At 40.0% G+C, this 19,434-nt stretch overlaps 1 protein-coding gene across 2 annotated transcripts in view; it reads left to right on the plus strand.

The window, feature by feature from the left end:
- Positions 1-240: 240 nt before the first annotated feature.
- POLR2B (RNA polymerase II subunit B) overlaps positions 241-19,434 on the plus strand; it is a 32,683-nt gene continuing 13,489 nt past the window's right edge. For both annotated transcript variants that reach the window (XR_012639210.1, XM_074950271.1), the window contains exons 1-17: positions 241-394; positions 2,446-2,518; positions 3,208-3,358; positions 5,906-6,018; positions 9,258-9,477; positions 10,544-10,702; positions 11,390-11,554; positions 12,538-12,734; positions 13,933-14,052; positions 14,662-14,848; positions 16,465-16,608; positions 16,923-17,062; positions 17,159-17,270; positions 17,635-17,789; positions 18,101-18,299; positions 18,477-18,645; positions 19,164-19,260. Coding sequence is in view for 1 of the 2 variants with exons in the window: in XM_074950271.1 (XP_074806372.1) it covers positions 376-394; positions 2,446-2,518; positions 3,208-3,358; positions 5,906-6,018; positions 9,258-9,477; positions 10,544-10,702; positions 11,390-11,554; positions 12,538-12,734; positions 13,933-14,052; positions 14,662-14,848; positions 16,465-16,608; positions 16,923-17,062; positions 17,159-17,270; positions 17,635-17,789; positions 18,101-18,299; positions 18,477-18,645; positions 19,164-19,260 (2,420 nt within the window). In the remaining variant the exon portion in view is untranslated. The remainder of the gene's footprint in view (positions 395-2,445; positions 2,519-3,207; positions 3,359-5,905; positions 6,019-9,257; positions 9,478-10,543; positions 10,703-11,389; positions 11,555-12,537; positions 12,735-13,932; positions 14,053-14,661; positions 14,849-16,464; positions 16,609-16,922; positions 17,063-17,158; positions 17,271-17,634; positions 17,790-18,100; positions 18,300-18,476; positions 18,646-19,163; positions 19,261-19,434) is intronic.

The raw sequence follows: 19,434 nt of genomic DNA on the forward strand, positions 1-19,434 counted from the left end.
AAGATGGGCACCGCGCGACACGATGCCAAGGCGCACGCGCATTCCGCACTTCATTCGTGACTCTCGCCTGAGCCGCGCGCATGCGCGCTCCTCGAGTCTCCCCAGGAACTGGTCACGAGGCGGCTCAGGAGGACTATAGCGCGAAGTGCGCGCGCAGCCGCAGTGCGAACGGGAGTGGGTGAGGCCGGCCCATAGCTTTCGCAGCCGTAGTCAGACCTTGCACCGCACGCAGCCGCAGTGCGATAAGGAGGCGGGATCGAAATAGTGCGCGACCGCAGTCCGGTCTAGTGTCATGCGCGTGCGCCTTCGCGTCCATCCATCGCGGGGACAGGTCCGTCCCGGTAGCTGCCGCTGAGGTCGCCTCGCGCCGCCAAGATGTACGACGCGGACGAGGGTGAGCGCGCCACAGCCATGCCCTGGCGGCGGGTCCCGTCACCTCAGCCGGGAGCTCGGGGCCGGAGGGCTGCCCCTGCGGGCCGGGCACGGGACGCAGGCCCCTGGGGTCCCGGGCCGCCGGGCCTGCAAACCCTTGCCGTGCCGCCGGGAGCGTGGTCGAGTCCCTGCGCCTCACCCCGGCGGGGCGGGGAGCGGGGCGGGGAGGGCCGCTGGAGGGGCCGCAGCTGTACCTCCAGGTCCCTTCTAAGTGTCCCTGCTTATAGCCAGGAACACAGGCCGGGGGCTCTGAGCTGGGACGCGGCGAGCCCGGAAAGGCTGCGGGATGTGCTGACTGATCCGCTGACCCTGCCGTGCAGTGGCTGAGAGAGAATGCGGTCCCGAGACGCATAAACGGGGGGATTTGGAGCAGAGAGGTTTTGACCTTTATATTTGGCACTTTTATATATGACTCCTGCTGTTCTGTGTCCACTTCTGGTGCCCGCAATTCAAGAAGGATGTTATTAAACTGGAGAGGGTTCAGAGAAGAGCCATGAGAATGTTTAAAAGCTTGGAAAACAAGCCTAATAGTGATGGAGCCAAAGAGCTCAATCCGTTTAGCTGAACAAAGGGCTGATTATTGTAGTCTGTAAATACCTACATGGGGACAAATATTTGAAAATGTGTTCTTCAGTCTTGCAAATAGAAGTCTAACATGATGTAATGGCTGAAAGTTGAGGCTAGACAAATTCAGATTGGAAATAAAGCATATGGTTTTACAGTAAAGGTAATTAACCCTTGGAACAATTTACCAAGAGTTGGGGTGGATTCTTAATCCCTGGCAGTTTTTAACTCAAGATTCTTTCTGCTCCTGGAATTATTTTGGGGGAAGCTCTATGACTACATGAGGTCAGACTAGGTGATTAGAATGATCCCTTCTGGCCTAGGAATCTGTGAATCTAAGGTAGACTCGACCTTAGGCATTTTAACAAGTGACCTGATTTTCAAAAGTGCTGAGCACACAGTGGCTCCCACTGGAATCAAAAGTAGCTGATGGGGAAACTGGTGCTTTGAAAAATGGAGGTAAGTATTAGGCTCCTGTTTTTTGAAAGTTTCAACCTTTGACCGTATGTTTATAGGGTATTTTAGTATTTTATGGTAATTAAAAAGTATGAGGGAAAAACTTGCATGAGTGTCCAATGTTCTTGATGCTACAAGTGAAAAATGTGTTTTAGAGTAACAAAAACTTTGAAAGATGCTTAGATATTGGAATAGCTTGTCTGTGGTTCCTAAATAAACAGAAAGCTGAAACATCTGTTAAGATACAATTGAAAGTTAATTGATCTTTACCAAAGGCATAAAGGGCCTCATCCAAAGCCTACTGATGTCAATAAAAATCTTTCTTTTGACTTTAATGAGCTTTGCATTGAATTCAGACTGATTTATTAATTGCTACTCTAGGAAAGCACAAGTTTTGAGTGCTATCATGCATATTTTGCTGAGCGATGGTAAAGTGTTTAGGAACAGATGCTTAACCTTAGGAAACAAAGTAGACTGAATCCTATTGTTCCCATAAAAGTTCTTGTTTATAATAAGCCTTCATAGATTGCCTACTTTTTCTCAAGGGCCAGTGGAGTAATAAAACTTTTGTGTTCCAGATATAAATAAATTACAATATTTTTATTACTGTAGTGTCTATGAGCCCCAGACATGGACCAGGACTCCACTGTGTTAAGCGCTGAGCAAATACAGAATGAAAGATGGTCTCTGCCCCAAAGAGCTCGCAGTCAAAGTATGACAGTAGGCTGTGTTCGTAGCTTTCCTGTTATCCCTCTTACAGGTTTTATTAAGCTCACTAGATTCCATTGCATGCATCCGATGAAGTGGGTTTTAGCTCACGAAAGCATATGCCCAAATAAATTTGTTAGTTTCTAAGGTGCCACAAGTACTCCTCATTTTTTTTAGAAAAATAATGTATTTGTGTGCAGCCATCGGGTATTTAGAAGCTATATACAGCCAAAGAAAACATGAATGAATAGAAAGACTGATTTGAGTGTTCTGTTTTCTTGGTAGATATGCAATATGATGAAGATGATGATGAAATCACTCCAGATTTATGGCAAGAAGCATGCTGGATAGTTATTAGGTAACTATCAAACTTTCTAAGAAATGTTAAGAATAGTGAAGTAATCAGGCAAGTGTACGCTTAGCTAAAACATCTAATACTAATAAATATTATATCCTAACTTATTGTGATGGAAATTCCAAGATTTCATGTCCAGAATCATAAATGCTTTCTCTTTACGAATGAAAGAACGGTTACAAAGAGAGAACATAAGATTTGAGACCACTGGGCCTGTGTATAAATGGCCAAAGGTCAATGGTTTTGTAAGTCATTGCCTTCCTAGACAGTCTGAAAGCGTTTTCATAGCAAATTCAGCATTAACACAATATTTTCCATTATTGCTTGTGGGTGTAGAGCTACATTTATAAGATTACTGCTAAGAATAATGCTAACATAGTGAATTGGTAAGTAAGTTAAGGCCCTGATCCCACAGCTTCTTGCAAGTGGGTCAATAGGGAACAAAGTTGCAGGATCTGGGCATAAATATTTCTGTCTGTTTTTTGAAAGTTTCTTTGGAACAATTGTTTTCTTCTCACAGCACAATGTTGAAATACAAGCGGAGATTTGTTTCATGTAGCAATAATATCCTTTGATTAATTACAGTATGTTTATCTTGAATTTTTAAACATTACCTGATAATTAACATAGTTTATGGATATGTAAACTGAGAATTTTTGTTGATTAATTAAATATGCCTTATTTTTTCTAAGCTCCTATTTTGATGAGAAGGGGTTGGTCCGACAACAGCTGGATTCTTTTGATGAGTTCATTCAGATGTCTGTGCAGAGAATTGTAGAAGATGCACCACCTATCGATCTACAAGCTGAAGCTCAGCATGCCACAGGGGAAGTTGAAGAACCGGTAAGAGGGACCTTTGCAGCGTTTGATTCTTTTAATCGTACAGATGTGAAAATTGTGCTGGGAGTTGTTATTGCAGCAGCAGATCCAGTCAATTAGTGTATGATATAGCTAAAAAGAAATGTTACTAATGGGGAAACGACTGGGTCATTAAAGCAGTTGAAACTTGTAACATTTTTGGCAAAAATGGTATGTCCATAATAAACTTTATCAAGGGTGAGAAATATCAATTTTTTTAGCCTTTTATTCATTTCATGCTAGATTTTCAAAAATTTTCAGCACCCACAGCTGGGGCCAGATATTCAGAAGGGCTCAGCTCCTATTGTTCTCAATTGGCACATGTTATCAAATTGTATTCCTTAACTCCAGAAGCATGATGTGCTACATGTAATCAGAATGCCATTCTCAAACTTCTGGAACTTAATTTCAAAACATTGCTTTCAATCTAGGCCAAGTGAATGTTATACTTCTGGACCCCATTCATATCAAGTTTAAAGAAAAGCTGGCTGGAGAAAAATGAAGATCTTGATACAAGTTTTAGTAACCAAAAGATAACTTATCCTCACACAGAGTAATAACTGCAGAGAAATAACTAAATAGATTTCTAGTTAGATTGTAAGCCCATTGGGGTGGGGCGACCCTCCTTTAGTTCTGTGTTTGTACAGTGCCTAGTACAATGCGGTCCTGCTCCATGTCTGGGGTTCCTAGGTGCTGTGGTAGTACAAATACTAAAACTAAAGCAAATCTTCTGAGCCAAGTATGAAGTATTTCATCATAAGGTGCAACTTGCTGAAAAAAATGTAAGCTATCCATAATAGGGATTGGAATGAAAGTGCCCTTTCAGTCATAAATAAAATTGTTAATGTTAGGCTATAGTAAACCAATGCAAACAATAAGTATATTAAAAGAGAATTACTTGAATTCCACTGTTGACTATATTACATTTAACAGATTTAGAAACTGTCAGAAGTCATTCATGAAACAGACAATCACAGTGGGAAAACTTGAACCGCATATGATCTGAAATACAGCTCTTGAAGCAGCTATAATTAGGTTTTCTTCTTTTTATACTATCCATCTCCATTACCAGATCAGTTCAGTGTGCATCTATATCTTATGGTGCCCTGGCCAGCTGAGTAAGGAAACTGATACTTGGGGCATAAGAAGTGGCCAAAAGGAGAATGTGCACCTTGCTGAAGTCCAGGTTTTTTTCTCTCTCCATTTTTCCCCTGTTCTCTTGCCAGGAGGTCTTTTTATGCCTTACTGCTGGATGGATGGATAGAATTGCTCCCACCAGAGCTTATGCAATGTGGGGATCACCAGATAATCCAGAAAAAGATGCTGCTGCACTGACACAAGGCTTTTGTCTGCAATTTTGTGTCATCTTCACATAACTCCTAGTCTTCCCTTTCCACCACCTGCAAGAAGTCATGGGGAGTCAAATTCTCATCTACCGCTTGGTAGTGTGTAGTGCTTTGAGATGCTACAATTATATGCACAATAGTTAAATATATGTAAATAAAATAGTCCCGGCTTTGTGCCGTGGGGCAATTCCAGGACTCTTTTTTTTTTGTGTGCTTCTGATTTTAGACTTTTTTGGGAGTAACAAAGCAGTGTAAATATTTAATGTCTCTTACAGGATATATTTTAAAATAAAGAAATGCTGTGATTTCAAGTTTGAAGTTCTTGTATCTTAGTAGATTTTTAATACCATTATAAATTCATATTTACGTATTTTCTTGCTGACCCAGTAAATATTAATGGTCTTATTATATCTTGAAGGCAAAATAATTTTGTAATGTGATCTGATCTTACTAGACAATAAAACATCTAGCTCAGCAAATGTGTGCAAATCCATAGAGAAGTATGTGAGAAGGGCAAGACCTGTTAGGGATTTTAATCTGCTTCTCCCACCACCATTCTCAACCCAAGCCAGTGCCGCATTGCCCCCTGCAATATTTTTTCTCCTGATTTGTCTGGTTTGTAAATAAACAATTCTGCTTCTATCACTGCACCTGTCATTAATAGATTTTGTTGTCAGAAAACTTTTCCCGGTAATCTTCCTAAAACTTTCCTTAATTTTATCACACTCTTGCTAGTGAATAACCCTTTGTAGCATGCTAAATAACTATTCTCCCTCTTTAGTGTTATGAAATCTTCAAACTACTTGGAGATTGTCTTGTGTTTCTCTCTCTCTCTTTTTTTTTTTTTTTGCATCCCCTCCTGCCCAATATCTTTAGTCATGGCTAAGAGAATCTGTTCATATTTAGGACTTTTCCATGAGGATCAACCTTTCCAGATCTTAATTGTTTGATGTTTTTCTCTGAATTCTCTTGAGTTTATCCTACATCTGTGTTAATGAGGCATCCAGTGAAGTGTTGTAAGAGCAGTTTGTCTACAGACCTATAGAAAGGGATTACCTCTCTAATCTGTGAATTGGGATCTCTGTGTGTGGCATTGTATATGTATTAAACAAGCTCTAAATTCTCTCATGCATATTGTGATTTGCCATTCTGATTATTAAAATTAGTTATTTTGGATTATTTTCAGCCACGATATCTGTTGAAGTTTGAACAAATCTATCTCTCCAAGCCTACGCATTGGGAAAGAGATGGTGCACCTTCACCCATGATGCCCAATGAAGCCAGACTGAGAAATCTTACGTAAGAAAAAGCTCCTTAGCAGCTGTTGGATACCATGAAGGAACACATTTGCAATCTAAATTAATAGGATTTTCTCTAATTTTAATTATGCCCTGTAAAATGAAGAATTACTTCCCTATATTTAAAACTACTTGAGTATTAAGTACAAAAGATCACTGACACGTTATTACTAAGTAGTATAATTTAACAGTACCAACAATTTCTCGGAATAACTTTATCAGTTCTTTATTTTATGCTTTCTCTAGTTCAGAATGCATTGTCTTCATATTGTCATGGTATTGTCGTGGATGGGTATAAACTGTTTAGGATGGACAAGTGCGGGCAAAAAGGTGGAGGAGTTAACTGTATGTAAGAAAGCAGTATGACTGCTCAGAGCTCCAGTATGAAACTGGAGAAAAGCCTGTTGAGAGTCTTCGGATTAAGTTTAGAGGTGAGAGCAACAAGAGTGATGTCGTGGTGGGTGTCTGCTATAGACCACCGGACCAGGGGGATGAGGTAGATGAGGCTTTTTTCAGAGAACTAACAAAAGTTTCTAGATCACAGGCCCTAGTTCTCATGGGGGACTTCAATCACCCTGATATCTGCTGGGAGAGCAATACAGCGGTGCATACACAATCCAGGAAGTTTTTGGAGAGTATTGGGGACAACTTACTGGTGCAAGTGCTGGAGGAACCAACTCGGGTTCTTAACCTGCTGCTCACAAACCAGGAAGAATTGGTTGGGGAAATAGAAGTGGGTGGCAGCCTGGGAGGCAGTGACCATAAGATGGTTGAGTTCAGGATCCTGGCAAAAGAAAGAAAGGAGAACAGCAGAATATGGACCCTGGACTTCAGAAAAGTAGACTTCGATTCCCTCAGGGAACTGATGGGTAGGATCCCCTCGGAGACTAATAAGAGGAGGAAAGGAGTCCAGGAGAGCTGGCTGTATTTTAAAGAAGCCTTATTGAGGGCACCAGGAACAAACCATCCCAATGTGCAAAAAAATAGCAAATATGGCAGGCGACCAGCTTGGCTTACCAGCAAAATCTTCGGTGAGCTTAAACTCAAAAAGGAAGCTTACAAGAAGTGGAAACTTGGACAGATGACTCGGGAGGAGTATAAAAATACTGCTCAAGCATGCAGGGGTGTAATTAGGAAGGCCAAAGCACAATTGGAGTTGCAGCTAGCAAGGGATGTGAAAGGTAATAAGAAGGGTTTCTTCAGGTATGTTAGTAACAACAAGAAGGTCAGGGAAAGTGTGGGCCTGTTACTGAATGAGGGAGACAACTTAGTGACAAATGATGTGGAAAAAGTTGAAGTACTCATTGCTTTCTTTTGCCTCGGTCTTCACAGACAAGGTCAGCTCTGAGACTGCTGCACTAGACAGCACAGTATGGGAGGAGGTGAGCAGCCCTTAGTGGTGAAAGAACAGGTTAAGGACTATTTAGAAAAGCTGGACATGCACAAGTCCATAGGGGCGGATCTAATGCATCCGAGGGTGCTGAGGGAGTTGGCTGATGTGATTGCAGAGCCATTGGCCATTATCTTTGAAAACTCGTGGTGATCTGGGGAGGTCCCGGATGATTGGAAAAAGGCAACTATAGTGCCCATCTTGGCGAAAGGGAAGACGGAGAATCTGGGGAACTACAGACCTGTCCACCTCACCTCCGTCCCTGGAAAAATCATGGAGCAGGTCCCCAAGGAATCTCTTTTGAGGCACTTGGAGGAGAGGAAGGTGATCAGGAACAGTCAACTTGGATTCACCAAGGGCAAATCATGCCTGACCAACCTGATTGCTTTCAATGATGAGATAACTGGCTCTGTGGATATGGGGAAAGCGGTGGATGTAATATATCTTGACTTTAGCAAAGCTTTTGATAGGGTCTCCCACAGTATTCTTGCCAGCAAGTTTAAAAAGTATGGATTGGATGAGTGGACTATAAGGTGAATAGAAAGCTGGCTAGATCATTGGGCTCAACGGGTAGTGATCAACAGCTCGATGTCTAGTTGGCGGTCTGTATCAAGCTGAGTACCCCAGGGGTCGGTCCTGGGGTCAGTTTTGTTCATCTTTATTAATGATCTGGATGATGGGATTAATTGCACACTCAGCAAGTTTGCGGATGACACTAAGATGGGGGGAGAGGTAGATATGTTGAGGGATAGGGTCCAGAGTGACCTAGACATATTGAAGGATTGGGCCAAAAGAAATCTGAGGTTCAACAAGGATAAGTGCAGAGTCCTGCACTTAGGATGGAAGAATTCCATGAACTGCTACAGGCTGGAGTCCGACTGGCTAAGCGGCAGTTCTGCAGAAAAGGACCTCGGGGTTACAGTGGACAAGAAGCTGAATATGAGTCAACAGTGTGGCCTTGTAGCCAAGAAGGCTAACGGCATATTGGGCTGTATCAGTAGAAGCATTGCCAGCAGATCGAGGGAAGTGATTATTCCCCTCTATTCAGCACTGGTGAGGCCACATCTGGAGCATTGTATCGCGTTTTGGGCCCCCTGCTACAGAAAGGATATGGACAAATTGGAAAGAGTACAGTGGAGGGCAACGAAAACGATTAGGGGGCTGGGGCACATGACTTATGCGGAGAGGCTGAGGGAACTGGGGTTATTTAGTCTGCAGAAGAGAAGAGTGAGGGGGGATTTGATAGCAGTCTTCAGCTACCTGAAGGGGGGTTCCAAAAAGGATGGAGATAGGCTGGGGTTCTCAGACTGGGGGTTGGGACCCCTTAGGGGGTCACAAGATTATTAATTGGGGGGGGAAGGGGTTGCGAGCTGTCAGCCTCCACCCCAAACCCTGCTGTGCCTCCAGCATTTATAATGGTGTTAAATATATTAAAAGGTGTTTTTAATTTATGGGCGGGGGGGGTCACACTCAGAAGCTTGCTGTGTGAAAGGGGTCACCAGTACAAAAGTTTGAGAACCACTGAGATAGGCTGTTCTCGGTGGTGGCAGATGACAGAACAAGAAGCAATGGTCTCAGATTGCAGTGGGGGAGGTCTAGGCTGGATATTGGGGGGAAAAACTATTTCACTTGGAGGGTGGTGAAGCACTGGAATGGGTTACCTAGGGAGGTGATAGAATCTCCATCGGTTTTTGAGGCCCAGCTTGACAAAGCCCTGGCTGGGATGATTTAGTTGAGGTTGGTCCTGCTGTGAGCAGGGGGTTGGACTGATGACCTTCTGAAGTCTCTTCCAACCCTAATCTATGATTCTAATGTTATAATATAGTCATGTCGTATTTTCTTTTTCATAGATATTCTGCTCCCTTGTATGTGGACATAACTAAAACAGTTATTAAAGAAGGAGAGGACCAGTTACAGACACAGCATCAGAAAACCTTTATAGGAAAAATTCCTATCATGCTCCGTTCAACATACTGCCTGTTGAATGGCTTGACTGATCGTGATCTTTGTGAACTGAATGAATGTCCTCTTGACCCTGGTGGCTATTTCATTATTAATGGATCAGAAAAGGTAAAGAATTAGATTTCACATGAAGAAATGTTGTGTGGTGTGGTCTTTTTTTTTTTTTTTAATAAAACGAATGCTGAAAATTACACATTGAAATGGCTCTGTATGACATGTGTTCCTCTTTCTACCAATCCGAAAACTCTGTTTTATGGAATACTACTTAAAACATTTTTTTGATAGTTTTGTTTCCAGTTCCAACACTGGAGTGCCGATCTAACTCTGAAAAGTGGCAGTATAAAAACAAACCTTTTCCTTGTTATTCAGAGTTGTATGTAGTTGTTTTAGTGACAAAATAAGTATTTGCTACTTTTATTCAGCAGAACCAGCATAAGTAGTAAAGTAAATTGTGTTCTATCATGAGCTCATTCATTAAATTGTTTGCCAAGTTCATTTAATGTGCACCTATGTAAATGCGTTGAAGGTACTGTGACTGCACAGCTGTCAGTGAGGGCATAATTTGGCCCTCAGCATCTCTGTTGGTGTGATGAGAGAAAAAAGAACCTAATTTGACTCTCAGGGCTGGCAGCTGAAATTTTCTTTATTTGTGCACTAAGCACATTTGACATGGAAATTAAGACACAACAGACGCAGAATCTTCTGATGCCATTTTTACAGTTGCTTTTCAGATACAATATGCTAACCCTTAAGGCATTCTAAAACCTCTATGGAGCGGTATCTAAATGTATCACTACTAGAAAATGCAATAAATGTGTTCTAAAACTGTGTGATCTTAAGTAATACTATTACACGGTATTTTCTTAGAACTCTGTTCTTCTAAAGGTGAAAAACACTAGTACAACGAGCAGCCTTTAGCAAAATAACAATGTGCATATAGTTATGTGGAGAGCCTAACAAGTACTATTATGCTATTGTACAGCCAAGAAGGATAGTACAGTACAAGCTAGATTTGAATAGCTGGGTAAGAACAAGATTGGCAGATTGACAAAAAATAGTAGTGGGTTTGAAGTCAGTTTGAAAACTAAACATCTTACAGGCATTGCATGTTTATATTTACTTACTGTAAGCATACTCTTACCTGGTTATTTACAATGCTTTGTTTCCAATATAGGTTCTGATTGCTCAAGAGAAGATGGCTACAAACACAGTGTATGTGTTTGCAAAGAAAGATTCGAAATATGCTTACACAGGAGAATGTAGATCCTGCCTGGAGAATTCCTCTCGACCAACTAGTACTATATGGGTTAGCATGCTGGCCAGAGGAGGGCAGGTATGCATGACTGATAATTTAATAATGGTGGATATTTTATACACCTCTACCCCGATAAAACGCTGTCCTTGGGCGCTAAAAAATCTTACTGCATTATAGGTGAAACCACATTATATCAAACTTGCTTTGATCCACTGAAACATGCAGCCCCGCCCCTCTGGAGCGCTGCTTTACCGCGTTATATCCGAATCCATGTTATATTGGGTCGCGTTATATTGGGGTAGAGGTGTATTTGGTTTATGTTTGGGCTGAAATTTTCTAAGACTTTTTGGAGTTTTTTCTTTATGTAGTATCTTGCGGTATTTAAGTTTCAGTTTCTTGAGAAACTGTGTGTTGGATGTAATGCTTTGAAGAGTGTAATCAAATATATAGTCTATTAAATAGGTATTTGTGAGTAGATTTTCAAATCTAATGTATATAATTGTAACCTCTTGAATAAGATGAAAAATGTTATTCAGTAGCTGCTCTGTGGCATTAATAGTTTAAAAACAGATGTATTAGAAATGGGACAGACCTAATCTAATTATTTATATTTATGGTTTTGTACATGGTAATTCTTTTCAGTTTCAAAAACCATACTTATCTCTCTTGAATAAGTACTTTATTCAAGCCATTTGAAGTCCAGAAAAAGTTGGTTTGTTTGAAATCAAATGCATTTGAGACTGATCTACCCTGTCCCCCCTCTAGGGTGCAAAGAAGAGCGCTATTGGTCAGCGTATTGTAGCAACTCTACCATATATCAAACAAGAAGTGCCCATCATTATTGTTTTCCGTGCATTAGGTTTTGTATCTGACAGAGACATTTTAGAGCACATAATTTATGACTTTGAAGATCCTGAGATGATGGAAATGGTAATGTATATTCAATAATGGTATGGGTTATGGTGTTAAGTGAGCTAAAGTCTGTCTGTCTACTTCTACTATATTCAGAGCATCCTGTCCATATCCCAGTTGTAATTTTAAGACTCATGTACCACTTGAATCTTAAATGTTAGGGTTTTTTTTTTTGCATTGGTTAAAGTAATAAAAGTTCTCTGAATAAAACAATTATGGTAAATGTACATTTACCCGAAGTGCTTGTGTGGGAATGGAAGAGCGCTGTTTACTATTCAGTTACAGGGTCTGATCCAGCTCCCATTGAAATCAGTGGAAAAAATCCCACGTCTGTCTGTCTCAACTATCTTTTGGTGCACTTCCTACTGTGCCACACTGATCCACAGTTGTCTTTTACAAAAAGCTAATCTGTATGTACTGTTTATATTAAAAAAAAAAATCCCATTACTCAGCTGTGAAGTAGCTTGAAATCATGTTTAATGATACAATCCTGTGAGCATTTTTACTTTTTAAAGATCCAGTCATCATTTGCTGGTTTAGAAGTATTTCTTACTTGGAGGTGCATTGTCTGTGGTGACTGTCATCATGTTAGCTAATTTGGTATTAATACCCTAGCACATGAAGGCTTTATTTAAACTGTCATCACCTACTAAATTTTACTTTTAAATGAAACATGCTTAATTGTAACTTCAGAAAATAATTCTGCATGCACTGCCACTTCTGTATTAATGTCTTATTCTAGAATATCGGACGTTCCCTGCTGCCCCTTAAAAAAAAAAAAAAAAAAAAAAAATCTGTTGCAGTATAATGGAGAATTATATTTGGGAAAAAAATAACTTTTTGGAATTTTTATTTAAAATGTAGTTAACTAGAACTTCCTGAAAATATTTTTTATAAACAGCTACATAACTGAAATCCTGAATCATCTATGGATGATTCAGGATCCCCCCCCCCCCACCCCTTCTCTGATGCAATGATTTTTGCTTCCTTTTGTGCATTAGGTCAAACCTTCCTTAGATGAAGCATTTGTCATCCAGGAACAGAATGTTGCATTAAACTTCATCGGGTCAAGAGGTGCAAAGCCTGGTGTTACCAAAGAGAAAAGAATTAAGTATGCAAAAGAAGTCTTACAGAAGGAAATGCTTCCACATGTTGGTGTCAGTGACTTCTGTGAAACCAAAAAGGCCTATTTTCTGGGGTATGACTGTTTTTTGTCTTAAATGCTGTGTCATACATCTGAAAGGGAAACTGTCAACTCAGAATTGATTCAAAATTTAGTTTTAGATATTGATGAAATGTAAGACTGGTAGAAATGTTTCCACAATTTTCAAAATAGTACTAATAGTTACTTTCCCCTGTAGTGTTTGCAACCCAATCCTTGCAGCATTGAAATGGCAGAAATAATGAGAGAGTGGATTTAAGTTGAATGTGGTGTTAGGGACCTAAATAAAGACACTACAGTAGAACCTCATAGTTACGAACATCTCAGGAACGGAGGTTGTTCGTAACTCTGAACAAAATGTTATGGCTGTTCTTCCAAAAGTTTACAACTGAACAGTGACTTAATACAGCCCTGAAACTTTACCATGTAGAAGAAAAATGCTGCTTTTAACCATCTTAATTTAAATGAAACAAGCACAAAAAGTTTCCTTACTATGTCAAATCTTCCTTTAAACTTTTTCCCTTTATTTTTTTAGAAGTTTACATTTAACGCAATACTCTACTGTACTTGCTTTTTTAAAATCTCTGTTGCTGCCGGATTGCATACTTCTGGGTCTAAATGAGGTGTGTGTGGTTGACCGGTCAGTTCTTAACTCTAGTATTCATAACTCTGAGGTTCTACTGTATTGTTAATATATTGCTTGAGTTGACAGTGTAGTTGTGGTGCAGGCTGACTGACTGTAAGGCCGTGTAGTGTATTCTTGGTTATCTAAAATTATTTGGGTGGTATCACCTTGCTCAGTGCCTAATGGTATACAGGCAGTCAGTCCCTGCATCAGGAGCCCAAGGCCCCAGTTCCGCCAGTTGGTGGCCCCCATGCTCATGCAGAGCCCCACTGACTTAACTGGGGCCTAAATTAGACAATACAAGACAGAGGAAAAGCACACTGATTGGCCAGGTGAAGGTCCAGTCCAAAAGTGGGGTAGATTGTTTAAAAAAATAATTCTCCTTTCCGGTCTGCATTGACTTAAAGAAGCAGTGGGTTTTTGGGACTTGTGCTTATTAACCTGGTAAAGAGGTCTGTGTTTAGAAATGCAATAATTTCATTTGATTTAGGACTGACAGTTCATCAGCACCCCTAGTGGATATGTCCTGTAAATAGTTGTCTGGTCTTGGTGGTGATTGTCTGGTTCTAATTAAAATACAAAGTAAGGTGTCTCTTTTTATTTTATTAGATATATGGTTCATAGATTACTACTGGCAGCTCTGGGCAGAAGAGAACTCGATGACAGAGATCATTATGGCAACAAAAGACTTGATCTGGCAGGGCCATTGCTTGCATTCTTGTTCAGAGGGTAAGCATGATAAACAAAATTGTAGGTATTAAATGGTATTCCAGTGTTAAAAAGTGTCTGATTTCATGTAATAGTTGTTGGGAATGTAAAACTGTCATACTAGACCATTGTTTCAATTCTGATATCCTCTCAGACCATGGCCAGTCTCGGATTCTTCAGGGGAAGGTACAGGATGTACAATTATGGAATAACCTGTCCATAGGAATCAGAGTAGCAGCTGTGTTAGTCTGTATCTGCAAAAAGAGTAGAGACTCCTATCCTCAAATAAATTTGTTAGTCTCTAAGGTGCCACAAGTACTCATTTTCTTTCTGTCCATAGGAAGAAACTTCTCTGAACTCCAGGTGATTAGTTGCTGGTTTATGCCCTGTAGCATGAGGAGTTCATATGCCTTTATATTTATGCTGCCTAATGTAACTGTGGATGGAATCCTTATCCATATAAAAATGTAATTCTGTTTTGACTGCTGTGAAGCATTTCACCTCTATTTTCTGTGTCCTGTTTTCAAAAACTCTCCATAAATCTGTTTGATTAAATTGACCTGTTACAGAATGTTACTACAATTATCCTTCCTGGCTTCTAACAATTACATTTTCTGCTTTCTTTAACAGAATGTTTAAGAATTTGCTCAAAGAAGTGAGAATATACGCACAAAAATTTATTGACAGAGGGAAAGATTTTAACTTGGAACTGGCAATTAAAACAAGGATTATATCAGATGGTTTGAAGTACTCATTGGCTACTGGAAACTGGGGTGATCAGAAGAAAGCTCATCAGGCCAGAGCAGGAGTATCTCAGGTAACCTAGCTAAATAAGTCTTAGACAAAGCATAGGTTTTGTCTTGTAAAAGCTTCTGTACACCTATCCAGAATGCTTGTATTAAAAACTCTCTCTTTAAGATTGTCACATTAGAGTTTTTACATTGGCTGAGTGGTCACTACAGAGCATTACTGGTATATATTAAAGGTGAACAGAGTTCTTTCAGGGTCAGCTCTACTATAGAAGTTGCTGAACGCCCACATGCACACAGTTAAAAGTTCTGCCAGTATAGTAATATCTTAAGTGGAATCCTAACTGTGATTCTGGGAGCCCTTCAGTGCCAACTGGCAAAGGGTGTACCATACCTTAACGCAGAACACCTGATGCACTCCTTGCCCCAACACACTGTTGTCGTCATAATCTGTATCTGAAAGGTGTCATGTAAGGTATCTTATCCAAACTGGTCACACACTGGTCGTTAATATTGTGTGATGTGTGTACAGGAAGTGTGCAAAGAATTATAGATGTGTGCTGGAAATATGTTCTTAAAACGTGTTTTGGCAAGCAGAGCATAAGCCCAGCCTGTCCTAGACAAAGGGATGTTGTTTCGCCTGCTTGACTGTGTCTCCAATGTAAATTGAGGAAGGTGAGGCCAGAAACCCGGGAGAGTACATTTACATATCAGGTAAATGAAGCCCTTAAACTAGCAAGTGGGGGAGATGCCACTTAATGATTATGACAAGGGATGGAGGCTCTATCCCCAGAAAGCCTTTCTGGCTAAACAGACAATGGGTTTAGGGAAATACAAGAAGAAACAGGGATTAATTAATTGGGATTCATCATCTTAGGGGCAAAAGTTGCCAGAGCGCTCAAACTCTGGGAGAATTGAATCCTTCAGTCAAAGAAGTTGAAGTCTCTGGGAACTGACTGTAGGTGGAAAAACCTGCTCACACAAAAATTGTAACTTGCCAGAGTTAAGTTTTAGTCAGTAGAATGTGTGTTTTTTGTTTTTGTTTTGTTTGTAACCTTTCATATCTCTTTCACCCTTAAGTGATTTCAGGTAAGTCTATGTGGGTTGTTAATAAACTCATTCTTGTTTTATTACAGAACCATCTCTGATTTAAAGTGGAAGTGTGAGTCTTCAGCTAATCTAACAGGCTGTTGTGTGCTCTGCCTCTTTTGGAGGCAGCAAACTTAACTTCTGTGAGTGTTCAGTGAGAGGGACTGGACACTGCAGAAATACATCTCTTGGGAACTTGGGTTCACTGTTACCTGCAAGGGAAGGGTTGGACTGGCAGAGTCGTGAAGAGTTTGCCGGTAAGGCAGACAAGCTGATGTGTCAGGGTAGTGACACAGAGCTTAGCAGCAGCAAAGCTAACTCTTGCTGAGGCAGAGTGGTAATACAGTGGCTCACAGTTGTTTTGGGTGACCTGGGCAAGACCTCACACTAGTCTAAGATGAGATGAGGTGAACTGATTTCTGTTTATCGTTACTTTGTTGAAAGGCATAAAGATAGTTGTCAATTTAGGTGGTAACTGACTTCCTTCTAGTAGGCATTTTGAAATAAGTAAGACTAACAAATTGCAAATGATTTTGGTTTGAAATGAAGAACACAGCTTGGGTGTCTAATTTTAAAAACTTACAATTACATCTAGGTGTTAAACCGCCTGACCTTTGCATCCACACTTTCCCACTTGAGACGCTTGAATTCTCCAATTGGTAGAGATGGTAAACTAGCAAAGCCCAGACAGCTGCACAATACATTGTGGGGAATGGTCTGTCCTGCTGAGACTCCAGAGGTAACACAAGTTACATTAAAACTAATGTATTCCAAAAGCATATTTGCTTGTATTATGGTAATCTAACACTGCAGATTTGTTGCAATATGTCAATGTACAATTGCATTTTATTTTCAGTATTTAATTTCAAATATTTCAGATTTGAAGTTAAATTTGCAGTGAAGGCATAAGATGTTTTTTAACTAATAAAGTAATTGTGTGTCTGAATCCACTATCAATTCTGTGTATGTTTTTTCTTGGAAACTATTTGTCTAGCCTTTTCAAAGACATATTGACTTGTTGTTTTTTACAACAAAACTAAATCTGTTTGTTAGGGCCATGCAGTAGGACTTGTGAAGAACTTAGCCTTGATGGCTTACATTTCTGTGGGGTCTCAGCCATCTCCGATTCTGGAATTTTTAGAAGAATGGAGTATGGAAAATCTGGAAGAAATATCTCCAGCAGCCATTGCAGAGTATGTATAAATGAGTTTGTCTCTGAATAATTTTAAACTTTTTTTTCTTTAATTCAAAACCGCTTTTTCAAATAACTCTGACTTTTCTTTTCATAGTGCAACCAAGATCTTTGTTAATGGCTGCTGGGTAGGAATACACAAAGATCCAGAACAGCTGATGAACACACTAAGAAAATTACGTCGTCAGATGGACATAATTGTGTCAGAGGTACATTTTCTGAATGAACGACCGTGCAAATTCTAGCTGCGAAGGATGGAATGTAGTAGGCAGAACACACCTTTCGGAAGTATGAGTACAAGCAGAAATTCTTTTTGATCATACTTCAAAGGCTTAGTTACCTAAAACCATTTTTAAAGAGAATTTTAGCTGAAAACTGCCCTTTTCAAATCGGAACCCTGTTCAATGGAGCACTAATACTCGCAGCATACTGTAGACAGTAGCTTAAAGGCTCCCACTTTGGGGAACTTCACTTTGTTATAGCTCCTGCTGTGTACACCATGACTCTCATTCCATGGTTCATACAAAAACTCAAATGTGTGTACCCATTAATTCTCATTGTTTGCATATGCAGGTCTCCATGATCAGGGATATTAGGGAGCGAGAAATCCGCATCTATACTGATGCTGGCAGAATCTGCAGGCCACTTTTAATTGTGGAAAAACAAAAGCTGCTGTTGAAGAAGAGGCATATTGACCAACTAAAAGAACGAGAGTACAACAACTACAGGTAAGAAATCTCCCCAGAACATGAAAAATGTCTTGCTCTTTCTTCCAAATGTGATGTATGCTTCTCAGGGTTTGTCTGAAGTCAGCTGAATCTGCAAGCCACCTTTGTATTTAAAAAATTGTTACTTGACTACTTTGTGTGTTCTACAAAGCGTTGCTTATAATCACAATAGAACATAATTGTGTCAAATCAAGGCAGTGGCGTATTCCCTAATTACAAACAAGATAAGTCTTGCTTTTTGACATAGCTAATGAAACCTGTATTAAATGTTACTTTGAATAGTAAGGCATTGAGACAGTTTGATTATTTAGTTGGCAGGATCTCGTGGCCAGCGGTGTAGTAGAATACATCGATACGCTAGAAGAGGAGACTGTGATGCTGGCAATGACTCCAGATGACTTGCAGGAGAAAGGAGTGGCATACTGTTCAACTTACACACATTGTGAGATTCACCCGTCCATGATCCTAGGAGTATGTGCATCTATTATTCCTTTCCCTGATCACAACCAGGTCGGTAGCCCCACTTTACTTTACTTTACTTTATTTAGGCCTCTTGCTTTTAAAGTTGATAAGAATATATTACAAAAGGAAAATTAAAAAAGCATGTTTTAACATATGTAGACATGTATATGCATGAAGAGTTCAATAGATGTTCTGTTGACACTGCTTCTTTTTTTGCCTTCATAGTCTCCTAGGAACACATACCAGTCTGCTATGGGTAAACAGGCTATGGGAGTTTATATTACAAACTTTCACGTTCGTATGGATACACTAGCCCATGTGTTGTATTACCCTCAAAAACCCCTTGTGACTACACGCTCTATGGAGTACTTGCGATTTAGAGAGTTGCCAGCAGGTATGTTGTGGGTTAATAAGCAAACCTAAAACGTATTGAATAAAATGTACACAAATACCAGTATTTAAAGACCATTCATTATGGTGAAAGGTAACTAGGATTGTGCTTAGTAGTAACTTCTGGTCATTCACATTATTGTGCCTTGTAATCTGGGCATCACCAGCTATAAGGAGATACTCTCCGCATAGCTGCTGAGGCCACAACATGCATACAGTATGATAAAAATAATTCCTCCCTCCCCCAACAGATTACATTGTTGGAAATAGTATATTTTTCATCAGCATTTGTTAGATCTCCAGAAGGGGTCACTGTTGTATTGAGAGTTCTAATCTACAGCATACTCCAATTTTGTATTTATTCAATACTACATGGCCTCTCGTGTGTGTGTGTGTGTGTGGTGGAGATTTGCTTTAATGTCCAGGCAGTGTAAATATATGGAATACAGTTCATTTTGAATGAAGAAACCTTGCTTATATGAGCTGTAGGTCCTTTAAACATTTGCTTCTATTGCATTACAGGTATCAACTCAATTGTGGCCATTGCGTCATACACCGGTTATAATCAGGAAGACTCTGTCATCATGAACCGTTCTGCTGTCGATAGAGGTTTTTTCAGGTATGGTTTTCCTGAACTTTGAACTGTAGAAAAATTGCTCATGTAAATCATATGGTTGGTTTTACTCATTTGAAGATTTAAATCTTTCCCAGTTTTTATTCAGATGTCTAAAGGACATAACATGCCTTTTCTAAGACTCTGGACAAATTTTAACTTAGACATACATTTTAAAAT

This window comes from Natator depressus, chromosome 4 (assembly GCF_965152275.1).
Source record: "Natator depressus isolate rNatDep1 chromosome 4, rNatDep2.hap1, whole genome shotgun sequence".
Lineage (NCBI taxonomy): Eukaryota > Metazoa > Chordata > Testudines > Cheloniidae > Natator > Natator depressus.